At 37.1% G+C, this 24,947-nt stretch overlaps 1 protein-coding gene across 1 annotated transcript in view; it reads right to left on the reverse strand.

The window, feature by feature from the left end:
• Positions 1–99: 99 nt before the first annotated feature.
• Positions 100–24,947, reverse strand: part of LOC140727585 (zinc finger protein 654-like) — a 43,154-nt gene continuing 18,306 nt past the window's right edge. Inside the window, exons 3-9 of the mRNA XM_073045108.1 lie at positions 22,453–22,534; positions 22,131–22,266; positions 14,557–14,759; positions 14,179–14,315; positions 12,473–12,614; positions 8,209–10,684; positions 100–4,159 (exon numbers count right to left, since the gene is read on the reverse strand). Coding sequence (XP_072901209.1) covers positions 4,152–4,159; positions 8,209–10,684; positions 12,473–12,614; positions 14,179–14,315; positions 14,557–14,759; positions 22,131–22,266; positions 22,453–22,534 — 3,184 coding nt within the window. The 3' untranslated portion in view covers positions 100–4,151. The remainder of the gene's footprint in view (positions 4,160–8,208; positions 10,685–12,472; positions 12,615–14,178; positions 14,316–14,556; positions 14,760–22,130; positions 22,267–22,452; positions 22,535–24,947) is intronic.

Consider the following 24,947-nt stretch of genomic DNA (forward strand, 5'->3'; position numbering starts at 1 on the left):
ATGAATCTCTTAATTCATTAGAAAACACGATACAAGTTACTCACCAGAAGTTTACTTCCATTGATTTTACAGTTACTTCAGAAAAATAATAACCACAAATAGAGACAGTGATTTTTTAATCAATAAATTCAGGCAAAATACAAAAGAAATGCTAATTTTTCAAATCTGTTTCAGAGAACTGCATCAAAATTAAATGTTCTAGGCCACATCCACTAGAATGACTGCAGTTCAATTATGGCTCAGCTTGAGCTTTGTATTAACAAACACAAAAGTAGAATAATGTACAAATGTTCAACAAGGAAGCACAAAATGTAGAACTTGCTAAACCAGATATAATCTAATTTTAAATAGCCCCAATACAAATAATCAATAGAGAAAAGTGCAAAAGTTATCATTTCAAAAGTGTATTTAATCTTGTGTGGAAACCTTTACCAATATCAATTTACAAATATAAGAAAACATTGATACCATATAAGGCTTTCCTCTCTTAGTTGTCAGTGCCTTTTTTGATAAAGAAATAAATAGTTCTTTAAAGGCTTACTCTTAAATCATAAGGAAAATAATGCTGTGATGACTTGAGCATGACAACTGTACCCCAAAGTGCCAATGAAGGACAAACTTCTACCATGGACAGAAGGGCAATTTATTATGATCTGCAATTGGTTTCTTCTAAGCAAGCAAGCTCTATTTCCATGTAATCCATCTATATTTTAAAAGACCACCCATTCACAATTTAATCTCTAATAATTACAAGAATGTTTGAATTGAAAATATGAAACCAAATTGTATAAATGGTAAAAATGTCTTCAAATGTACACTTTCCTACTTAAAACAGTAGTTTATATTATTATTTTACAGGCACCACAGTAACTGTGAATGGATAAATCATACTCGGAAACAGTGTAATGCTCATTGGGAATTTACATTATGCTTCTCTGCAAATTTTACAGTAACTACCTCTAAGATACAATTACTTCCATTATTTACTGGAAATTATCAATAGAAAACATTTTCCAGCATAGTTTAGTGCACATGTTAAAAATAGACAATTAAGCATACTCAATTCTAAAAGTAGGAAAAGGCCCAAATATAAAGTTTAATCTCTGAACAATTAACAGCAATTTTTTTTAAACGACTGCATGATTTACAATCTGGATTTAATAGCAAATGGCCTTGTCACAAGATGGTGTATCTGCAAATGGGCTCAACTCTTCTTCCAGTTTCATTTATACCTACTATATGTGACATTTCTCACCATATTTTTTTTTCAATTATCAAATTAGATGAATTACAGCTCCTGTCTAGCAGTTAACAGAAATTCATTCTCCAAGTTTAACACTGACAATTTTCATTATGCCTTATATGGGTAAAGATCTTCTGTTCAAGCCTTTATCCAGCCTTGACTTTGATTTAAATTATTCTAGTGTTGATCCAAAAAAGTAAATTGAAGAGAATATTGAATTATGTGAAAACAATCACACAGTAATATGTGACACAATATATATTTTAACATAAAAAGCAAATTAGTCTTCAAAACTTAGTTGGATTACATGCAGTTTGTTGACCATAAAGACTGTTCAAGGTGAATGAAAAACAAACTATAAATATTGATTGACCCTTTTCATCATGTTACTGGACAACAAAATTGCACTGTGTAATCTACTTTTGCATCTAAGAACACTTTCTTTAAAAAAAAGTGCACCCTCAGGTCATCATTGTGGTAGTCATCTGCTACATCGCATGCTTTCAAATATACAGTGAGAAGTATGTTATTTTCCAGGTCCAAATGTGAAAAAGTGACCATTTCCCCTATCTCCATTCAGAGTATTTATTTTGGTGCACAGCAACCAGCTTTTCCAACAGGTTATTATCAATGGAGAATGAGCTTAGTCCCTCTGTTGACCTTCGATGAGTCAAAGAAGGGGAGTGGAGTACGCACTTTTCACTCTGCATTTACACTGGTTTTTGTTTACAACTTCATTGGTAAAAGTTAGAGGGAGCAAATTACCATAGGCAATACTCTGAAACGGCTGACTTCTTCAGCATTAGAGTGTTCAGTACATTTACCTTTTCACCTACTTTGTTTCCTAAATGCATTAATCAACTAGCACAGAGCATTAACACAATTTTTTTCAGTTGGCGATGAGGTCTTTTAATATTATGGTGGACTTTCAGACTGCTGGCTATCACGGAATATAACAAAAACTCAGGTTATTTTCTACAAATTAATTTAAAATAAAGCCTTGTACTCGTCAACAGCCAAGGATCCCTGCGCACAACATAAGGCATCTGAATTGAAGTCTTGTTTGCCCAAAAAGTGAGTTTTCTATACAAACTCATTTTTCATATATCACAAATGTGGCTTTATTGCTTTTAAAAAATCCTTGTAATCGTTAGAATACATTTAGCTTTTCAGAGATTTTACATAAAGGCAACCTCTGGTCATTCTGATCTTCAAGGTAGATTTTAAATTTCACTAAGCATTGCTTCTCTTCCCCCCCCCCCATTTTAAAATTTATAAAATAATTATTATGGGGATGTAATTTAATCCCCAAATCAATCTGATTTGCAAATAACTAATTCAACTTTGGAAGTTTATTGTGAAGATGAACAAAATGTTCAAAACTGACAAGCTTCAAGAGATATTGTAGTGGATTAGGAGAACATTTAACACATTTGTTGTGGTAAACAGAAACAAAATCTATTAATAGTTTTCTTTGGGAGCCATACTAATGACATACTGATCTGCATGCTACACTTGCCACTTTATCAAAGTAACTTTAAAATCTAATGTAGAAAAGCAGGGAGTCAAAGTCCACTGTTTTATAAATGATAGGATTAGCCTTAACAATACTAATACATACATTAATATAGTATCATCACTGCATTACAGCAGAAGATATTGCATCAAGAAAAAAATATTTATTAAGCTAGTCAAATTTGAACTTTGTGTTCATCTCTTATTTCTTCAGCAAATGCAGAGAGCAGTAACTCTTCAACATTGTTGTTTTGGAAGACAACTAGCCACATATGTAATTACACTTGTGAGCAATCCTCTTCAGCTATTATAATAAGCAGCTTTAAGGTTTTTGGCTGAATTTAAACCAACTTGGATGTGTTATACTTGTGCTCAAAGGCACCTATGTTGGGCCAAATCTACCTGAATAAATATTGTTCATGATGCAGAGTGTTGCTTATTCCACAAACTGACCAGCAGATTCAGAGCAAGGGATACACCATTGCACTGAATCTCCAGAACTTGCTCCATGGATTGGCTCCTAAAAATGCCCCTCATCCTCACCTTTCCAATTTTAAGAATTTCTCAGCTTTGTATTATTAAAAGCCCAAAGGCTTATTGCAACATGATTAAATTTATAATTAGAAGCACATGGTCTTTTAATCCCAGGATGAAAGTTAATGAAATGCCAATATAATCACGCTATTTCAGAAAGGGATTTTTAAAAAACCATCAAATCTCATTCCTATGTAGTAATATACTTCTTTAAAAAGTTAAAAATTTATATTTTTATCCCCTTTCTCCATTTTTGTTTTCTTGGTAAAAACATTGCTATTCCATCATATCGGTACTTGATGTGGCTCTAGTTCACCCATTTTCTTTCTTTCTCAATCTTTAACTATCAATGATGAGATAGTTGACCCAGTCATTACCAAGGTCCCAAATACCTTGACATCAGTTCAAATTACATCCAAGCATTTACATTAGAGCTAAAGTATGCAGGAAGTTCAATTAACACCACAAAATGCTCAGCCCCAGCAAAATTTGGCCATGCAAGTTGTCAGGTGCTTCTCTATTGTGCTGTTAGATTGTTGGCCCAAAACAAATTAAAAATAAACATGAGTTTCCAATCTGAGGAGGTAAAACAAAGGTTCTGCACTTCAAATCCATTTCTACAAGGCATCACACTTTTCTCCATACTTCTCCAGACTCCTCAGTGTAAGAGCCCTTCCTGAATAAGTGCTACCACTTTTAAAAAGATGTCCTTAAAGACAGAAGCTTGCTATTTTGTTGCCTTTGATCCTTTCTGTCCTTACATGGCACTTGGATTAAGTGAAGGTGAACTCTGCAAGTTGATTCCGTTGTTTGACTATCAACTGCTACATCGGAGTGGCCATTCACTTGCAAGGAATTCCTAGTCACCTGAAAGGCAGAAATTATTCACAATTATTCACATGCACTCGGTGGCCACTTTATCAGGATACACCTGTAAACCTCCTCATTAATGCAAATATCTTATCAGCCAATCATGTAGCAACAACTCAATGCAGAAAAACATATAGAGGTTGAACTGTTATTCAGTCCAAACATCAGAATGGAAAGAAATATGATCTAAGTGACTTTGACCATGCAATGTCATGGTGCCAGATGGGGTGGTTTGAGTATCTCGGAAACTGTAGATGTCCTGACTTTTTCCACACACAACAGTCACTAGAGTTTATAGAGAATGGTGAAAAAAAAAATCCCATGAGCAGCAGTTCTATGGGCGACACTGTCTCATTAATGAGAGGTCAGAGGAAAATGGCTACACAGGTTCAAGCTGTCTGGAAAGCAACAATAACTCAAATAACCAAGCACTGCAGTGGTGTACAGAACAGCACCTCTGAGCACACGTGATGAACTCTGATAGGACAGTCTGCAGCACCTGAAGACCATGAACATAAGCTCAGCAACTACTTTATTAGGTATAGGAAGTATCTAATAAAGTGGTCACTGAGGGTACATTATTTTTGGTAAGTAGTTCTCATCATACCAGATGGTAAAATCTACTTGAATTAGAATTGCAAGTGGTTCTTCTGTTAAAACAGTTTAATATCTGAATATGTCCTCACTTTCTATTGAGGTTAAATAAACACCATGGACTTCCTGTGTAGTTTAAAGGTTAATTGGTATGCTAAGTTACTCAAAGACTGCTGCTGTTTACACAGATATATTACATATGCGCTTTCCTACAAACTGCTCTTACATACTACCAGCATATAAAAATACATTTATTTTGCTTTCTACAATTAAGTCAAATATGCACTGTCTCAATTTATTATAACAGCAAAGGTTAATTTATACATGTACCTAAAACAAACAGAACAGAAATATACAACCGCAAAACTTGCTCCACTACTTTCCACAATTTCTGCACTAAAACCAGAAATAGCTGCAGCATGGCCCAGGCCTTTTGATACAAACAAAAATCTCTGTCTCTATCTCCGGAGACAGCATATCCACAGATGTCTATTATAAACCCATGGACTCAACAGCTGCCTGGACCATACCCCTTCCCAACCTGTTACTTGTAAAAATGCCATCCCCTTCTCTCAATCCCCGATCTCCACAGCATCTGCTCTCAGGATGGGGCTTTTCATTCTAGAATGAAGATGTCCTTTTTCTCAAAGAAAGGGGCTTCCCCTCCTCCACCATCAACACAGCCCTCAACCACATCTCTTCCATTTCACGTACTTCTCCTCTTAACCCATCCTTCTGCCACTCTACCAGGGATAGGGTTCCTCTTGTCCTCACCTACCACCCCACCAGCCTCCGCGTCCAGCACGCAATTCTCCGAAACTTCCGCCACCTCTAAGGGGATCCCACCACCAAGCACACCTTTCCCTGCCTCCTTTTTTCTGCTTTCGGCAGGGATCACTCCCTATGCGACTTCCATGTGTCCCAGCCCACTGATCTTCCTCGTGGCACTTATCCTTGCAAGCAGAATAAGTGCTACACCTGCTCCTACACCTCCTCCCTCACTACCATTCAGGGCCCCAAACAGTCCTTCCAGGTGAGGTGACACTTCACCTGTGAGTCTGTTGGGGTCATATGCTGTGTCTAGTGCTCACGGTATGGCCTCCTGTATATTGGCGAAACCTGACATAGATTGGGGGACCACTTCACCTAGCACCTATGCTCCGTCCACTTGAAAAAGTGGGATCTCCCTGTGGCCACCCACTTTAATTCCACTTCCCATTCTGATATGTCTATCCATGGCCTTCTCCAGTGCTGCGATGAGGCCACACATAAGTTTGGAGGAACAACATCTTACATTCCGTTTGGGTAGCCTAATGGCATGAACATCGATTTCTCGAACTTCAGGTAATCCCCCCCCCCCCCCCCGCCTCCTTCAGCATTCCCCGTCCCCTTTACCCTCTCCCACCTTATCTCTTTGCCTGCCCATTATGTCCCTCTGGTGCCCACTTCTCCCCCCACTACCACTTTCCCTTCTTCCATGACCTTTCGTCTCTTTTACCAATCTACTTCCCAGCTCTTTACTTCATCCCCTCCCCGTCCAGGTTTCACCTATCACCTTCATTTTCTCTCTACCCCCCCCCCCCCCCATTTAAATCTACTCCTCAGCTTTTTTTCAGGTTTCAGCCCGAAACGTCAACTGTACTTTTTTCCATAGATGCTGCCTGGCCTGCTGTGTTCCACCAGCATCTCGTGTGTGTTGCTCGGACTTCCAGTATCTGCAAACTTTCTCTTGTTTGTGAATGGATTGCTGGAGTTGTTATTCTATGCTTTCAAAGTCTCTTGAACACCATTGTTATGCTTGCTACCTTCCAGTCAGCTGGAAATAAGGAATTTTGTACGATCATCATCACTGTATCTTTTTGAAATGGGATGCAAGCTATTAGAGCCAAAGGAATTAACACATTTTGACTACTTTAATTTTGAGTATTTCTTTTTTTTTTAAAACTTCATTATCATTAGATCTTTACTACTTCATTATTTATATTTGAGTCTTCTACAGTAAAGACAGATACAAAATCCTTGGTTAATACTTAAATCATTCCATATTTGCTCTTAACTTTATCTTCAGAGGTTTAAAACATTTTTTTTACTATTCTCTTGTTACTCTGTAGCAGATCTTAATCTTTATTTATTACATTTCTGTAAAACTTATTCTCATTGTATTTCTACTTCTTCAGATTTTTATGGTCATCCATTACTGACTCTCAAATTTAACAATCCCCTTGCTTACCAACTTTACTGGGAGTATTTTTAACCATATTTTAATCTTCAAGCCTTTCTTTAAATCATTTGGTTTGTATTACTGATCTATTCAACTATTTTTTGTTATGCCTCTGAGTTTATATTAATGGAATCAGTTGAGAAATATAAAGTGTACCTTTAAACATTTGTTACAATTTATCAACTCAAAGCAATTTAACCCAGTTCATTGAAGGCGAATATAATTGGTTGGAAAAAAAACAGCTGACACTTCTATAATGCTTAACCACACTACACTTAATGATGATGTACCTGAAAATGGAAGAGTGGGTTGCCATACAGGTAAGGCAGACCAGAGCACATCAAAATTTTCATTATCTCATTAGCAGTTTGAGGAGATTTGGTATGTCAGCAAAGACTATAGCAAATTTCTACAGATATACTGTGGACAGTATTCTAACTGGATGCATCACCATCTGGAAAGAGCTATAAAGGGCTAATAACTCAAGCCAGTTCCATCATGGGCACTAGCCACTCCATCATCGAATACATCTTTAAAAGGTAATGCATCAAAAAGCCGGTATCAATCATTTAGGAACACCATTACCCTGGACGTGCTCTCTTCTCATAACTACCATCAGCAAGATGGTAGAGGACCCTGAAGACACCCACACACCCAACATTTTAGGAACAGCTTCTTCCTTCTGACATTATATTTTTGAATGTTCCATGAACACTACCTTACTGTTTGCACTCTTTTTGCAGCTTTTTATGTATTTCTTATTGTAACATCTTTTTTTATGTATTGCACTGTACTGCTGCTGCAAAACAATAAATTTCAGAACCTTATATCAGTGATAATGAACCTGATTCTGATACTAACAGGAATTGGTCTGCAGCACTTCTGCTTCATTCAATCTAGACAAATGAACTCTGCAAGAAATATCAGCAAAGACTTCTGTTCAAGATTAATAGAAGCTACACAATTACTACATATACTTTATGGTTTTCAAATGAGCTTTGGATTTATTTTCTATGTTACAGGCATTGGAATTCTTTTGATTTGATTCACTTGTGAATCTTTATTAAGCAATGTATACAACCACTTGTAAATTTTACTCAACTCTTTCATCATTCACAGTTTAACTGGAAAATTGTAACTGAGGCACTGCTTATCATTTCAAAATGCAATGAATTTTATTAACTGAATTACTTGCTTATACTTGATAAATTAAGTTTAACTGTGTACTTACCCTCATCACTATCTGATTCCATAACAAAGAGTGGTCTACAATTTTTCTGGGAGCTGTGTCCTTCCAATGCTTCAATGCTGTTGAAGATCCTGAAACATTTCCGACATATGTGCCGATCGTTTATTACATTAACTGCATTCTCATGTGACGTGGGAGACTGGTTTATGTTAGTAGCCAACTTCCTTCGTTTTGGCATACTGATATACCTTTCATCCAGGTAGCTTGGTGGCTGAGGCCTATAGTACTTGTGCTGCCTGCCACCGCTTTCAGATTCTCCCTTACTGTTGCTAACATTCTTACTACTACTGCTGTTCTGTTCTTGATTGGAGGACGACTGCAAACCTGAAGGAGTCTTGTTTTGCTGTGATGGGCAGTCACTGTTTTGTGACACTCCTGTAGCCTGTTCCCTTAAAGCTTCTTTTGAAATGCTATTATTCAACACTGCTGATGTAGACTCTGATCTTGAATCATCCATTGAAAGACTGGCCTTATCCAAATCAGCGATGCCATCATTTGGCATATTACCTGAGGAAAGTGTATCTGCATTTGAATTATTGAAATTCCCTTTTAGTTTATCATGTCCATTTATAATTTGTTCACTATTAATACAATTTAAATTGCCTGATTCAATAGTCAACAATTTTTGTTCCAATTCAATGGAAGCATGTGGAGTATCATTAAGTGTGCCTGTTTCATTTTGATTTCCACTTTGCTTGCCAGACAAACTGTGAAGATAAGTCTTTGGTTCTAATAACTCTTTCCGTGACTTCCACGACGGAACTGGGAATTCCACAACGCTCTGTTCATTTTCCAAGCTCGCATCTTCATTTGCCCTTGCTTGATGGCTTAGTATTGTGTTTGCTTCATTTTTACTACCGTCACAATCTGTGATGTGAATAGGTTTGCTACTTAAGTAATGCTGTGCCTCATGTTCATAAAGCACATCAACTCTGTCAAACAACTTGTCACAGTCACCAAAGCTGCACTGTGCTTGAAAAACTTCATGACTTTTAGAATGGGTTAAAAGCTCTGAAGCTGATTTAAACCTCTGACTACAACCACACTGTAAACAGAAGAATAATTTGGGATACACATGCCTTTTTAGATGATCAATTAAATGTTGAGAATGAATAAATTTTCTTTGGCAATAACGGCACTTCCCTTTATACCACTCCATCAGGTAATCCCGTACACTTTCATCGGAGGAGTGAAATTTCCGTGCATGCTTAATCAAAAAATGGATCTTAGTAAATACCTTTGAACAGCCATGGCTTGGACAATTAAGGAAACCATCAGTTCCTGTATTATTTTCTGTTTTTTCTTTTGACATAGCTTTATCTTCTATCTGTTCTTGTTTGCATAGAGCTCCATTATGTCTGTGACCTATTGAATTTTGCTTGGAAAGAAAACTGCTCTTTGTTTTCTTTTTGGTTGGAATAGCAGACACATCTGAAGCAGACTCTTTTTTTGCCACCTGAGCACCTGTAGCATTATCAGCAGCTGTATCAGGAGCAACATCTTTGTTAGGATCTTCCTGAGTTTTGAAATTTTCATTCAGTGCTCCATCCAGACCAGCTGAACTGTGTGGCTCAATTGGAAGATCAACAATTTTTAAATCCTCTTTTTCTGTAAACGTTTTAGAGTAAGTCTGTTCTTCTGCATTTGCAGACTCTGAAGTAGTTGATACTTTTGCATCAAGAATCCCATTTGTGAGAGGACCGGTTTCCTGCGTGTCATTGGCAGCACTAGAAGATTGAGTATTTTTGTATGCAGCAAGTTCTTGTTTTTGAATCTTCCTCAGATGAGTCTTTAAATGCTTCAGCATTTGCCCCCTCAATCTGAACTTCCTTGCACAAATGAGACAAGGAAAGGCACCTTTTTGCTGATGAACCTGTGCATGTCGCATAATGTGTCCACCAAGGAACTCTTTTTTACACAACACACAACGATGCATCACAGCACTGTGGCCGTCTGCCCGGGTCGTGCCTCGGCTGAGCAGCAGCCTGTCGGGTTTTTCCATGGTCTTGGTATCTGTGGTACTATTAACTGACACGTTTTTTCCAAACTTTACAAGCAAATCTCTTCCACGAGCTTTAATTAAGGCCACTTTGCCACGCATTAGAGCAAGACAGTTTTTCTTCAAAATCCGCCAGTCCCAAAATTCTGGATCAAAAGGCCAGGTGTTCTTTAAAACAAGCAGTAGCTCGCAACGAAGGAAGCTTGGAACTGAGCTGGTATCTTCAGTGTATGGCTGATCTGGCTGACTGTATAGATTTTCAACAGCTTGAAAAGTTTCTAATGTACACTCAGAGAAAAAAACTGTAATAGTGCATGCTCTACAGAAATCCAAATCATTTGGCAGCAGATATGACAGCGTTTTACACACTAAAGTTTTTGTATTTGGTTCATCTTGATAATCCATCCGTAGAGCACGTGCACAGAGCTCAACGCAGAATTGCAGACCTTCAGCTCCAACCTACATTACATATTCACAAGGTTAGAGATATTCACATTACAAACAAGACATGTAAAATTGTCTAGTAGCAAAAGTATATTTCTTCATAGACTTCCAATGAGACACTTATTTATATCATCATATAAAACTATTTGGATAAGGAATAATAATAGACAGTTTATCGACAAGAAACATTTTTGAAGAGGCCATGACAGAAGAGTGGTACTACTGTTATACCCCCAATATATTCCACTAATGAAATAGCTTAACACTCTACAAACCAGTGAAGGACAAAATTTTGTTCTGAACAATTCAGCCACTTGGCACTCAAAATAAAAGCTCAAACAACAATCAAAAGCTTCAAGAAATAAAAGTTTAGGAATTTTTAAGAATCTAACATACACACAATAAATTAAAAGGGCATACAGGTGTGAAATAAGTAGGTCATAAAGTTATCACCCACAGAGTATGCAATTATCATGCTTCCCTGGAATGTTGATCACAAAAGAAAAATCTCCAGATCTCCAAAATGAACAAGCACACATTAGTAGGCATATGTTCATTACAATTCAGCTGAAGATATCACACATTAGGATCAATTGGATAAAGATGTGTGATTCAATTCCACAGAGCAACTTTGCCCTTTATATCTGAAACGAGGAAAAAATAATTCCAGATTTAAAAGTAACAACTGACCCCATATCAATTTCAATCTGCAAAAGATAGTTCTAAAGTTACAGTTCAATCTACCCCAATGCTTTCCTCTAATACAGGTTGAATACCCCTTATTTGAAATTCCAAAATACAGAACTTTTTTGAGCGCTGACATAATGCCACAAATGGAAAATTCCACAAGGCAACAGGTTTCCATGCAATGCGTACACCAGAGAAGTTTCTGAGAATTGATCACAAATGTAATAAACAAAAATGGATGAAAAATAGAAAAATACTGCAGTGAAAAATGAAAAGCTCAATCGTGTATTGAAAGAATCGATTTGTCAGCGTCAGAGTAAATATATGCCACTTAACGGTATGCTGAACATGAAGCAAGCAAAGATCTATCATGATGAACTGAAAATTGAAAAGTAATTATGAATATTCAAGCAGGCTGGTTGCAGAAATTTAAGAAAAGGCACAGCATTAAATGTTTGAAGATTTGTGGTGACAAAGCATCTGCTGATCACAAAGCAGCAGAAAATTTCATCAATGAGTTTGCCAAGATCATCAATGATGAAAATTGAACACACAGAATGGCTGCATCAGTACATAAGTGTGACGAACATAGACTGCTTATCGGTAACACACAAGTTCAGAGTCAGAAATAATGGTGATTCCAAGCAATCTTATTACATATTCCATAATCTGAAAAAAAATCTGAAATCCAAAACACTTCCCGCTCAAGCATTTCAGATATGGGTACTCAACCTGTATTTTCAAAATTCAAAACACTACAAATTTTCCAAATACAAGAGAACATAATTCTGATTTGTGTAGCATCTCATTCTAATTCAAACAAAACCGTAATAAATGTTTGCTGCTTTCCCTCTACAGCTCATATATTCTTCCTGTGATGCTCACAATTAAACAACGTATTCAAAGCATGATTAATAGAGCTTTATAAATTTTAGCACAGCAACTCTTAAAATATTGCCCACCAGAAATCAACAATCATGTGCTTTGTCATGTTTATTAGGTACACCATCTCCCATTCACTACAGGGGATGATCCAAGCTTAATAAAGAAAAACTATCCAAAGCAATAAACTTAAAATACACAACCTTTCATTTACAATGCAACACGGTAACTCACCTCATTCTGAATAACCCTGATAAAGAGAAAGATATGGTTGACATTTCTGGATGTTAATAGAAGGTGATGACACTTCTCTAAAAAGTGTTGCTTGGATGCATCAAGTTTCAGCTGCAGCTTACTCCACACTAATATCAACTCCCTAAGTAAGATGAAGCAGATATCATTAAATTCCAAAGTTACTGTGGGATAATTACATATTTATGTTAACTAAGTGGCATATCATTTGATTGTATCTGGTTTGGCATGCTCAATTAGGATTTAAGCAAGTAATTTAAAGGAATACAACGTATCAATCTAATTGCTGTTCTTCATTAAAAAAAATCAAAAGTTAATAACATACTACAAACCAATGCACAGGGGAAATACCACACTCAGTTTATTGAATGATTATGAAATCATTTGGCTCAGCAATCTTTAGTAAGTACATTTTGAATAGAGCATCTACACTCAAGCTATAGTGGGAAAGTGTAAACAAAAGTTTAGGGAATAAAAATAATGGAGACTTGGTGAAGGCCATTTCTTTACATAGACTTTTCTGAAGCCTGGGTTTTCATTGAATGGATCCGGCAATCCACATGCAGCAACTATGTTCCCCAGCCCTGTAGACTGAATTTGGATTCCATCCTGCTGGCTGAGCCAGACGAGGAACAAAGTCCATAGCAACAACAGGGCCTTGAATGATGTCAAAGCCATCAAAAAAATTCAGTGCTTCTAAATACCCATGACACTCAAAAATATTAAAAATGAAATAACTTTAAAGCTTTAAAAATTTGAAAAGGAAATTTATCCTAAAGCATTTAAAATGAGAGCTCACATTAGTTTCTGTCAGAAATGCAATCACTATTGGAAGAATGGGTAAATGGATCCTGCAGGAAGACTAACTGGCAGAATATTCAAAAGCACATTTTCTTGTATAAATTCAAATATAAACATTGAGAATTCTTAGCAAGTCCCTTTGAAACTGTTAGTAAACTTCATTTTTTCATGGTTATATAGCAGTTCTGAAATGCACTGGCACTAATCTAAAGAAATGGTGGGACCATATGAACATGCAGAAAAAAATCTGGGTCAATAATAACAATCACAAAATTCATACATGAATTAAAACAACTTGAAACATAGTAATTAAAAAAAGAATACTGACAAATTTATTCAAAACTAAACCACCTAAAATATTGAAGTTAGTATCACAGATTTGTAACAATTTACATTATTAAATTATTAATTTGTTTATAACACACAAATCTCTGGAGGAACTCAGCAGGTCAGGCAACATCTATGGAAAGGAATAAAGAGTCAACATTTCAGGCCAAGGCCCTTCATTCCTCTCCGTAGATACTACATAATGTTGCTGAGTTCCTCCAGCATTTTGTGCAAGTTACTCTGGATTTCAAGCAACTGTAGAATCTCTGACAGTTATTAAAGCAGATTTCCCCCTTAACTAAAATAATCTGAACTGATTTTTTTTAACACAACAAATACGTTTTAGTTTTTAAAAAAATGGAATCCAGTAAATAATAGCCATAGATCAGAAATTTATTATAAATAAAAAATAACTAATTTTAAAATGGATTTACAACATGTCCATGCAAAGCAAGGACAAATTTAAGACGTAAACAGATTTAAAATTTAAACGGATTTAAGATCCATTTAAAATTTGCTTACTATCTGGTATGGCGTTTACAAAAAAAAAGAATATTTACCTTGTACAATACATGTCTCCATTTCTTAGCTGCTGAGTAAGGAAAGCCACACACAATATCCACGACAATTCCACTTGCCCTTCTGAATCCAGTCTGCAAATAACATCAAGGGCTTCCTGGCAGTCAATTCTAGAAATCTTTGAGGGAAAACAAATGGAAAAAAATGAAAAAAAAAACTCATCTTCCCCTAAAATTTGCAAAGTTGTGCTAACAGCCAAGAAAAATAATTGCGATTATAAAGTACATCTTTCCTTTGAAATATTTATCTTCCAACTCCTTTCATAGTCACATCTTCTGACAAAAAATACATCATAATGTTAAATTTAGTAAATACTATATTTTTTGTTGATATTTACAAAATTTCATACAAATCCTTACCTCCTGCAACATGATTTCTTCTGGGAATGAACGGCATAACCATGTTAAAAATAAGTGGAGAAAATACTTGTTTTTGCCAGTTTGCGGGTGATTCACACAGTATTTGGTCAGCGTCATTGCTTCTTTGATATGCTTATACTTCATCAAGTATTTCACTCTATATTCAAAGAACACTGGAGATTCTGATCCCAAATATTCATCTACTGTAAAAAGCACACAATAGACAGAAACACAAAATGAAGTCCACCAGATCATTCCTGTTAGTCTAATTCCATGTAGTCAAACCAATAATGAAAATGCAGTTTCAACAAACATAACAATGTATAACACTGGTACAATATCAACATCAATGATCTTGTTTATAAATTCTTCAATATGACTTATGTGGTACATGCCATGAACTAATATTTCTATAAAAAGAAATCAATGCACATTTCCATGCAATATTCAAGTTCAAGTTTAATTGGCATTCAACCATACAGGACAGCCAAACGAAACAGTGTGACTCTGGAGCCAAGGTGCAAAACACAGTACCAATAGTTACACACAGCACATACAAGCCAGCAGTAAAATACAGTCACACAAAAGAAGTCCAAGTCCCTGAGTCCATGAATGTTGCAACAGTCTGCAGTTGAAAACAATGCAGTTGTCTTCTGCTGAGCAAAGACTGAAGAGTGGCACCAACTCCAGCATGTACGCTGCACCACAACCACACTGTGTCCCTGATGGAACACACCGACTCCGCTTGAGGCATAGTCCTCACTATGACCGAAGCCATGCAGTTCCCCTGCCAGCTGCCAATAAACCATTGAATTGGACTTGCAATATTTCACATTAATGCCCAACAGGATCTTGCAACCACAAGAAAAGTGACTAAAACATTCACTCGCTGTTAGACTGCACACCTCCTTTGCACACCCATTCTGACACAGGTAGCAACACGATCCACACCAAATCCTGCTCTTTCAGTTTTTCTGCATACGAGCAACTTGCTGATGGGGTAGACCTGCAGTACTCCCAAGTTATTAATGTCCAGCAGGGTTTTGCAATTGCAAAAAATGTTTATAAAAGACAAAATCTTTCAAAAATAAATTCACACTATGAAAGCAAGGCAAAGGATGTGTCAACTCAACAGCCCTATAATGCTTATTGAAATATACTGTATCAGCAGATGGAACTGCAAAGCAAGTCATCATTGTTCCACAGTTGGCTGAAAGACCAAAAGAAGCTGCAAATGTGCAATCGTTACAATCCATTTGATAAAATGACACTTCTGGCAATACACAAGTGCTGTTCCCGATAGTTCTTTCAAATTGATAGATTGTTGATGGCATGCCACTATAACAATTAGTATCCTATGCATCAGAATTGTTCTGAAGATAAAGTTTTAATACACACCCCTCTGAGAAACTACAGTTAAAATAATATGCACATGTGAACACAAAAACATTTTGGTTAATTGTACACTTAAATACAAAACTGAATGTGCAACTGCTTCTTCCGATTTTTTGGACAATTTAAACAAAAAGGCAGAGCAAATCAACTTGTATGAATAAATATGCACCATCCCCAAATACTAAGCAGGCTTGTCATTAAATCCAAATAGTTGAGGCATTCCCTTTGCTGCTTTAACCATGACTGCTTACACTTTCAGGGAATTTTAACTCTGCACAGCATTGCTACTTTTCAAATTTTTAGTTGAAAAGCTGGGTGCTCAAACCTTTGGAACCGATTTTGTTCCTTATTTTAGAAGAAGTTGATTTTAGGAGTTGAAGTTTAATGATCTTCTCACAAACTGGTGAAGACAAACATAGTTTAGAAACAAAAATGTCCAAGGGTCAATTTCCGTCATGAACCGATCTAGCTAAGCTCAGCAGATTGTGACAGAACAACCATAATCACTGATGGCATCTGGAACAAAATAATCAGCCAAGATTCAAGCTTCAATTTATTATTCAAAGACTTCTCATTGAAAAATTCAAGTATATAGTTATTAGTTACAAGTATATAGTTACCCACCTGCTTCATGCAGGCTTCAATCATACCAGTGCCTAAGAACTTTTGAGGGTTCCAAGTTGGCTGATTAGGCCAATGTGACGCAATGGACTGATGCATTCCTTTCACCATTCATGCAAGAACATTGTTATTGAGAATCTCCAGTTCATGCCTCAAGAGTACACAATCTTGCTTTGGGATTTCCAGCATATGCAGAATTTCACACGTTCAGGATTTGCTGCTCCACTGCAAAGTCTCTTCAACGGATGCCTATCCTGAATAAGTTTAAATCTTCACTTCAATGAGGGTTCAGTAAGACCCTCTTTTACTGCTCTCCCTCTGAAATCTCTGCTGCTGACCAACTCTTGCTACCACAGCCACATATCCTTCATGGGAACTTGTCCATTCTCTGCTCCTATCAAACTCCTTCCTCTCGAGTCCTTTACCTTTCCTACCTACCTGGCTTCACCAAAAACCTTCCAGTTATCCTCTTTCCCCTCCCCCACCTTTTTATGGAGGCACCTTCCCCCTTTCCAGTCCTGAAGAAGGGTCTCAGCCTGAAACATCAACTGTTTATTCATTTCCGTAACGCTGCCTGATCTGCTGAGTTTCTCCAGCATTTTTAATGTATTGCTTTGGATTTCCAGCACTTGCAGAATTTCTCATGTTTAACATTTCTTCACCACCTGAGCAGTCAAAGATTTCTGATAATCTTTTCCCATGACAGAGCTCAGAACAGACTGTCTGTGTTGGGAGTCATGGCGAGCAGGAGGACAATATGCCTGGCTTAATATATAGCTCGTTGATGCACACAAACCCAAAGCATCCATATCACAAAACCACTGTTGTAATACAATCAACGACAAAGCTCAAGAACACAACTATGACATCTCTTATCAACTAGCATCTTGCATGGTGCCCAGTTTATACGCTTCTGCACCACAAAGAATTAGGACTGGTTTGAAGATAATGGTCAGGAGATTAGGGTATAATTAACTGCAAATGCAAGACCTTCCTGGATTGTAACTCATTCACTCCTAGACAGAAGGATTTTACAGACATCTGAAATAAAAGATTCAGCTGAAAACCCATGACTCCAGGAATACTTGGTTGATAGAGAGAGCACTCAGTAATTTGCTGACATATTCAGTTTTTCAATGCTGTCATAGCCAACTAAACTCAAACATCAAACATAATAGTCAAATGAGCATCAAGAATGGTGCTGAATTCTTCAGGTACCAATACTGTAGTATCCCAATAACCACTAGAAGAAAACATGCAGGATCTTATATAACAATGATGTGAACATACTTTGCAGCAACTTAACCAACTACACGTCTTGAGACTTAAAATTCCAAATCAAAGGCCACATCATCCAAACTGACAACATAATCACCTGAAATTATGGTGAATTAGGAACAAGGCAGACTTTATACTTCCTGCCCTACAAAGGCAAATCATGTAATTAAATCTTTTTAAAGTAACATCTTATTTAAAAATAGACCCTATATAAACTTTACTAAGCACTAGTACTTGGATAAATTGAATAATCATGGCTAAGATCAAGTTCGTTTTTTAAAACCAGGATATTTGTATAGCTGCAAATAGCACTAAAGTTAATTTCAACAGTACATTTAAATATTTGCTCAGTGAAATATCTGGATTTTCCTTTCAGGGAATGCTTGATCAAGATTACCTTTTGTTTTTAAGACAATGAGCAACTGTGTCTATTTGCTCTGATGTTGTGCCTGCTTTTATACAGTTGTCATTTTTTGAGAGGGACAAAAGTGACTAAATTGGGGATAAAATCCTCAAACTGACAAATGCAGTTGCCTATCAAAACAGATATGCAACTTCTCTTAGTTGGATTCAATATTTGTATGACCTCTTTACAGTGAGAATTCTAATTTTGTCTTCTTTGCATTAGTGCATTAAGTTGGCCAATTGTTGTTCACTGACAAAATAAAATTTATAGCTTTATGCAGCAATTCTCTTCTACATCATACATTTCATCACACAATATTGAATGCATCATATCTCTGTCAAGAACTTTTATTTTGGAAAAAAGGTCAATTTGTTTGAATATTTAATCATTACAACTATCTAAGTCTTTCTCTTTCTGCATCCATCTAACTTCTAGGATTCTATACATTACAATTCAATGGAGAACCTAATAAGATGCAAAAATTTAAAAGGAAATCAAACATCAGTTTAAATTTCAAGATAGAAACAAATTTTGATCACCTCAAAGCAAAAAAAAACTAAAAATGCCTGATTATATTTATGTGAACACTGAACTAAATGAGTTGTGATATCTTTTACCAATTTGAATACACCACTCCCACTATCTTCACTGACAGGAATTCTCAGTGTAGATTAATTATTTTGAAGAGATTAAATATATCTAGGTTTCTCTGGTCAGTAACATAAAAGTATTCACCTCCTCTTGGAAGTTTTCATGTTTTACTGTTCTATAACATTGAATCACTCTGGATTTAACTTAGCTTTTTTTTTTGACATTGAACAACAGAAAAAGACTTTTCGTATCAAAGTGAAAACAGATCTTGACAAAGTGATGTAAATTAATTACGAATATAAAACACAAACTACCTGATTCTCTGGTGCAGCCAATTGGTTTTTCTTAAAAAAAAAATCACATAATTAGTTAAATGGAGATCACCTGTGTGCAGTCAAGGTGTTTCAATTGATTGTAGAAAAAATACACCTGTATCTGGAAGGTCTAACTGCTGGTGAGTTATTCTGGCAAAATCTACACCATGAAGACAAAAAAAAACACTCCAAGCTACTCTGCGAAAAGGTTATGAAAAGCAAGAGATGGATACAAGAAAATTTCCAAGTCACAGATAAGAGTACAAATAAGACAATCATCAAGAAATAGAAAGAATATGGCACAGCTGTGAGTCTGCCTAGAGCAGGTAGTCCTCAAAAACTGAGTGACCGTGCAAGGGGACAAGTGAGGGAAGCCACCAAGAGACCTATGACAGCTCGGGAGGAGTTACAAGCTTCAGTGGCTGAGATGGGAGAGACTGCTCATACAACAGTTGCCTGGGTGCTTCACCAGTCGCCGTTTTATGGGAGAGTAGCAAAGTGAAAACCACTGTTGAAAAGGCCTCACATGAAATCTTGGCTAGAGTTTGCCAGAAGGTACGTGGGAGACTGAAGTCAGCTGGAAGAAAGTTCTATGGTCTGATGAAACCAAAACTGAGCTCTTTGGCCATCAGACTAAACACTGTATTTGGCATAAGCCAAACACCACACATCATCAAAAGCACACCATGACTACTGTGAAGTATGGTGATGGCTGCATCATGCTGTGGGAATGCTTCACTGCAGCAGGCCCTGGAAGGCTTGTGAAGGTAGAGGGTAAAATGAATGCAGCAAAATACAAGGAAATCCTGGAGGAAAACCTGATGAGGTCTGCAAGAGAACTGTGACCTGGGAGAAAATTTGTTTTCCTGCAAGACAATGACCCCAAGCATAAAGCCAAATCTAACCAGGAATGGCTTAAAAACAACTAAGTTAATGTCTTAGCAACACACACAAAATGTTAGAGGAACTCAGCAGGCCAGGCAGCATCAATGGAAAAGAGTACAGTCAACGTTTCAGGCTGATACCCTTCAGCAGGTCCTGCTGAATTGTCTCAGCCCGAAATGTCGACTGTACTCTTCTTCATAGATGCTGTCTGGCCTGCTGAGTTCCTCCAGTGTTTTGTGTGTGTTGCTTGGCCTTTCAGCATCTGCAGATTTTCTCGTTTGTGAAAGTTAATGTCTTAGAGTGACCAAGTCAGAGTCCAGACCACAATCCAATTGAGAATTTGTGGCTGGACTTGAAAAGAGCTGTTTACTCACGATTACCATTTATTCTGACAGAGCTTGAACAGTTTTGTAAAGAAGAATGGAGAAAAATTGCAGGGCCCAGATATGCAAAGCTGATAGAGACCTACACCCATAGACTCAAGGCTGTAATTGCTGCCAAAGGTACATCCACTAAATACTGAATTGAAGGGGGTGAATACTTATGCAATCAATTATTTAGTGTTTAATAACTAACAAATTTAGACAAATTTGTAGAAATTTGTTTTCTCTTTGACACAAAAGTCTTCTGTAAAAAAAAAAGCCACACTAAATCCACGGTGATTCAATGTCTAAAAAAATAAAACATGGAAACTTCCAAGGGGGATGAATACTATTTATAGGCACTGTATCTGACTTCTAGCTCAATGTCTTTCAACAAAGACATTTTAGCACTTCATTCAAAGTAAAAAGTTTTGTTTGTACAATATGGCTGTCTATGCACCTAGGAAAATGACAGCCATATGTAGGGGAGGACTCCAATGACACGTCAACACTGGCCCATTGCTATCATCTGAACTAACTAACTGCCAATGTTGTATTGGTCAAGACAAATGCATTTACTTCCTAAATTAAGATTGCAACCTGGAACACCAAGCTTCTTATAGATAACCCATACTGATAACATCAAACATTACATTGCTCCCGTAACCTGAGAATTCCATCAATAAATTAACTGCCCCAAGTGAGAAACAATGGAGGAGAAGAGCACCTCAAACAACAATGTAGCAGATACATCTTCTTTTGGAAGGCCATATTGTAAAATGAATACCATCTTCAGATTGGCTTCACCATCAAGCATGATGGGATCTTGGTGACTAGTGTGGAATAATCAAATATCTTGTGACCATCCTGCTCTCTTTAATGTGGATCCAGCATACTACAACTCTAATTCAGGAAACAACAGACGAGGTCAAAGGCAATTCTATACTTACAGTACTAAAACTGGAAAGGACATGAAACTCTGGAAAATTTCATTTGGCAAGGGGTGGAGTGGAGAAATCTAATGTAGTCCTTCTTCTGATAAAATGCCTGGAACATAATCTTGCCGTAGCAACAAGACCTGATGGCAACATGCAAAAGTATAAGGACCTGCACCTTCATTGTCATTAGTGAGGGGCAGCAGGCATATCCATACCATTTGTGTGAAGACATGTTCCGGTAATCGCCCAAGCATCAACCACTTCATTCACTCTGTCAATTCAAACAACCTAACAAAAACAATATTGCAAACATTGCAGAGAATTCATTTCCAAAGAAGTCAAAAGAATCTGCAAAAAGGACACTACCCAATCAACACTTGAGCCTGAAACTCCCTATCAATATTAGTCCACTGACACAAGAGGTACAGCAGATGCTGGAAATCTAGAGCAATACACACAATGTACTAGAAGAGCTCAGCAGGTCAGGCAACATCTATGCAGTCCACTGTAAACTGTCTGCCCTGACATTCACTATAATCACCTGTGAAGTATTTCCAGGTTTCCACGTCAGAAAATTAAGCAATAGAAGCAATAGCATCTCACATTTGTGTCATTTTCTTTCTGAAGCACGTTAAACAACATTTGCTGTTAGTTATAACAATCATACAAATAAAAACTAGGTTTTACTGTGATAGATTAAACTATTCAATATTGTGAAGTAGAGGAAGAGAAAAAAAAAAGGACATTACTTGAGAAGCTATATTCAGGACATCAATTACCGTACCTAATTCCTGAGTAATTAACTCTTGGTTAAGGATGGACATCAGCACTGGATTTTGCCATGGTCCTCCATTTTTACTCATCCTGATAAGTACATCAAGTTCTGCATTCAAGTCCTTCTGTAAAACAACGTAACATTCCTGGAGAAGATAGAAAAATAAGTTAAATATGAAAAAGGATGAAAATTATGTTGATTTTAATACAGAAGTGGTGCTAAAATAACTGACATTCAGCAGCTATAAATAAACTGTGCATTTCTTCTTGAAATGTGGTTTACAATGACCACTGTCACCAATAGTTTTGAGACACAAAATTGCAGATGTTACCTGAATAGTTTTTAAAAATTCTTCCCAAAACTCTTTCGGCGAGTCATCCTCTCTACAGTATAGCAATACTTCAAAGCAGCTCCTATAAAAAAAAACACACATTGAAAACAGAATTATTTGAAGGAGTGAGCAGGTTATTTTTATCACTACACCCTAAAGGATACTGTAATATTTAAGTTATAATGTTCAACAAGTTCCAATGTCAATAGTAAGTATCTTGTACAAGTTATCATCATGTAGGAAGCGTCTCTAATATCTAGCATATGCAATCATATCATGCCAGTGGATACAAATGTACTTCTGGCAAAATGTTTCTGTTAAGAATCAGGAATGGTAATCCGTTTTAATAATGATTTTTCAATCCCTTGGGACATTGTTCCCTTTCTGATAATGGTCCTGTGGCTGAGAAATCAGAAGAGAGAACAAGCTTACTGAACAGGCTCATTGAGTAATTTTGTTTTGATACCAGCTGAAGTTACCGATAAATCGAGTTTTTGATAATGCTTGTGAAATACCCTCAGGTATTCTGCCTATATAAAGGCCTAGCACTGCTAGAGAAATACCTCTCCAACAATATTTATAAAATTGATTAAAAAAGTACAAATATTTAAAATTATCACCATCTAGCTATATTGAAAAAATGCAAAATAATAGACAATAAAAAAACTACATCCAACCTTGTTCACATTAAGAACTGAACACTTCCTGTCCCTTTAAAGAATATTATTCTTTGAAAAAACTTAGCACATCTCTGGCAACACTGATCTTATTACATTTTGGACCATTTGACCTGTGATACTTTTGCACCAATATGACTGCATCTGAAGATATGATTGACAAATCTGTAATACAAGTTCCAGCTTCTTCATGGAAACTGAATCTAGCTACAAATTTTCAAATACACACATCCAGTATTCAATTAGGCTGGCTAATAAACTTGCACTTAGGCTGTCGTGCCTTTTTTTACCACAAAGCTGGTATATACAGACCATGTGAGGTCCTCGGTGATGTGGATGCAGAGGAACTTAAAGCTGTTTACCCTCTCAACCCCAGATCCATCGATGTTAATAGGTGTTAGCCCATCTCCATTCTTCCTGTAATCCACAACCAGCTCCTTTGTTTTTGTGGCATTGAGGGAGATGTTTTCTTGACAACACTGTGTCAGAGAGACGACTTCATTATTGTTTGAAATTAGGCCAATCAATGTAGTGTCATCGGCAAATTTAATTAGCAGATTAGAACTGTGGGTGGCGACACAGTCATGGGTATACAGGGAGTAAATGAGGGGTTCAGTACACAGCCCTGAGGGGCTCCTGTGTTGAGAATTAAAGGGGTGGAGGTGAGGGACCCCACTCTTACCACCTGCTGGCAATTTGAAAGGAAGTCCAGGATCCAGCTGCACAAAGCAGGGTGAAGGCCAAGGTCTCTGAGCTTCCTGTCGAGCCTGGATGGAATTATGGTATGGAGAGAAAGCAGGTACAGGGCTCTGAGTTGGATGATCAGCCATGATCATACTGAATGGCGGTGCAGGCTCGAAGGGCCGAATGGCCTGCTCCTGCACCTATTTTCTATGTTTCTATGGTATTGAATGCTGAACGGTAGTCTACGAACAGCATTCTCACATTAGCATCCTTCTTCTCCAGATGTGTAAGGACGGTAAGATGTGTAAGTGGTGTAGAGAAGAGCATCTCTGAACACACAAGAGGTCAAACTTTGAAGTGGATGGGCTACAGCAGCAGAAGACCACACTTGCTTCCAGTCCTTTACCTGATAAAATGGCCACATAGTGTACAGTGCCAAGAGAAAGTATTCAGCCTCCACAACTACTTCACATTTTACTGTCATTTAAAAATTTTTAAATATATTGAATTAGGATTTTTTGAGTTAATCTACAAAACATTGTGCACCATGTCAAATCAAAAGAAAAATTCTAAACACTTAACAAGATAATGAAAATTAAAACCAAACTTGTGAGGCCGAAGAAGTATTCATCCCCTTTGTAATTACTACACTGGCACAACACTGTCTATTACCTTAACAACTCACTTAATTTGTTGAGGTAGAAAACCATAAATCATCTGTTCTCAATGAATTCATAAGAATAAATATTCCTTGCTCTGTAAGGTCCTACTCGGAACTCAGTGCAGTCAAATCAATGAAAAAGTGGAAAAAAATATGAAACCACAGCCACACTGCCTACATCATGCTGCCCCTCTAAACTTAGATGCCAAAGAAGAAAGGCACATGTAAAAGTGGCTCAACATACTGGAGGAGCTCAGCAGGTCAGGCAGCATCCATGGAAACGAGCAGTCAACGTTTCGGGCCGAAAAACGAAGGGACTCAGCCCAAAGTGTTGACTGCTCGTTTCCACGAATGCTGCCCGACCTGCTGAGTTCCTCCAGCGTGTTGTGCGTGTTGCTTTGACCCCAGTATCTGCAGTGTATTTTGTATTTGTAAAAGAGGCTACTGTGATGCCAACAGTCACTCTGAGACTG

Source organism: Hemitrygon akajei, chromosome 5, assembly GCF_048418815.1.
Source record: "Hemitrygon akajei chromosome 5, sHemAka1.3, whole genome shotgun sequence".
NCBI lineage: Eukaryota > Metazoa > Chordata > Chondrichthyes > Myliobatiformes > Dasyatidae > Hemitrygon > Hemitrygon akajei.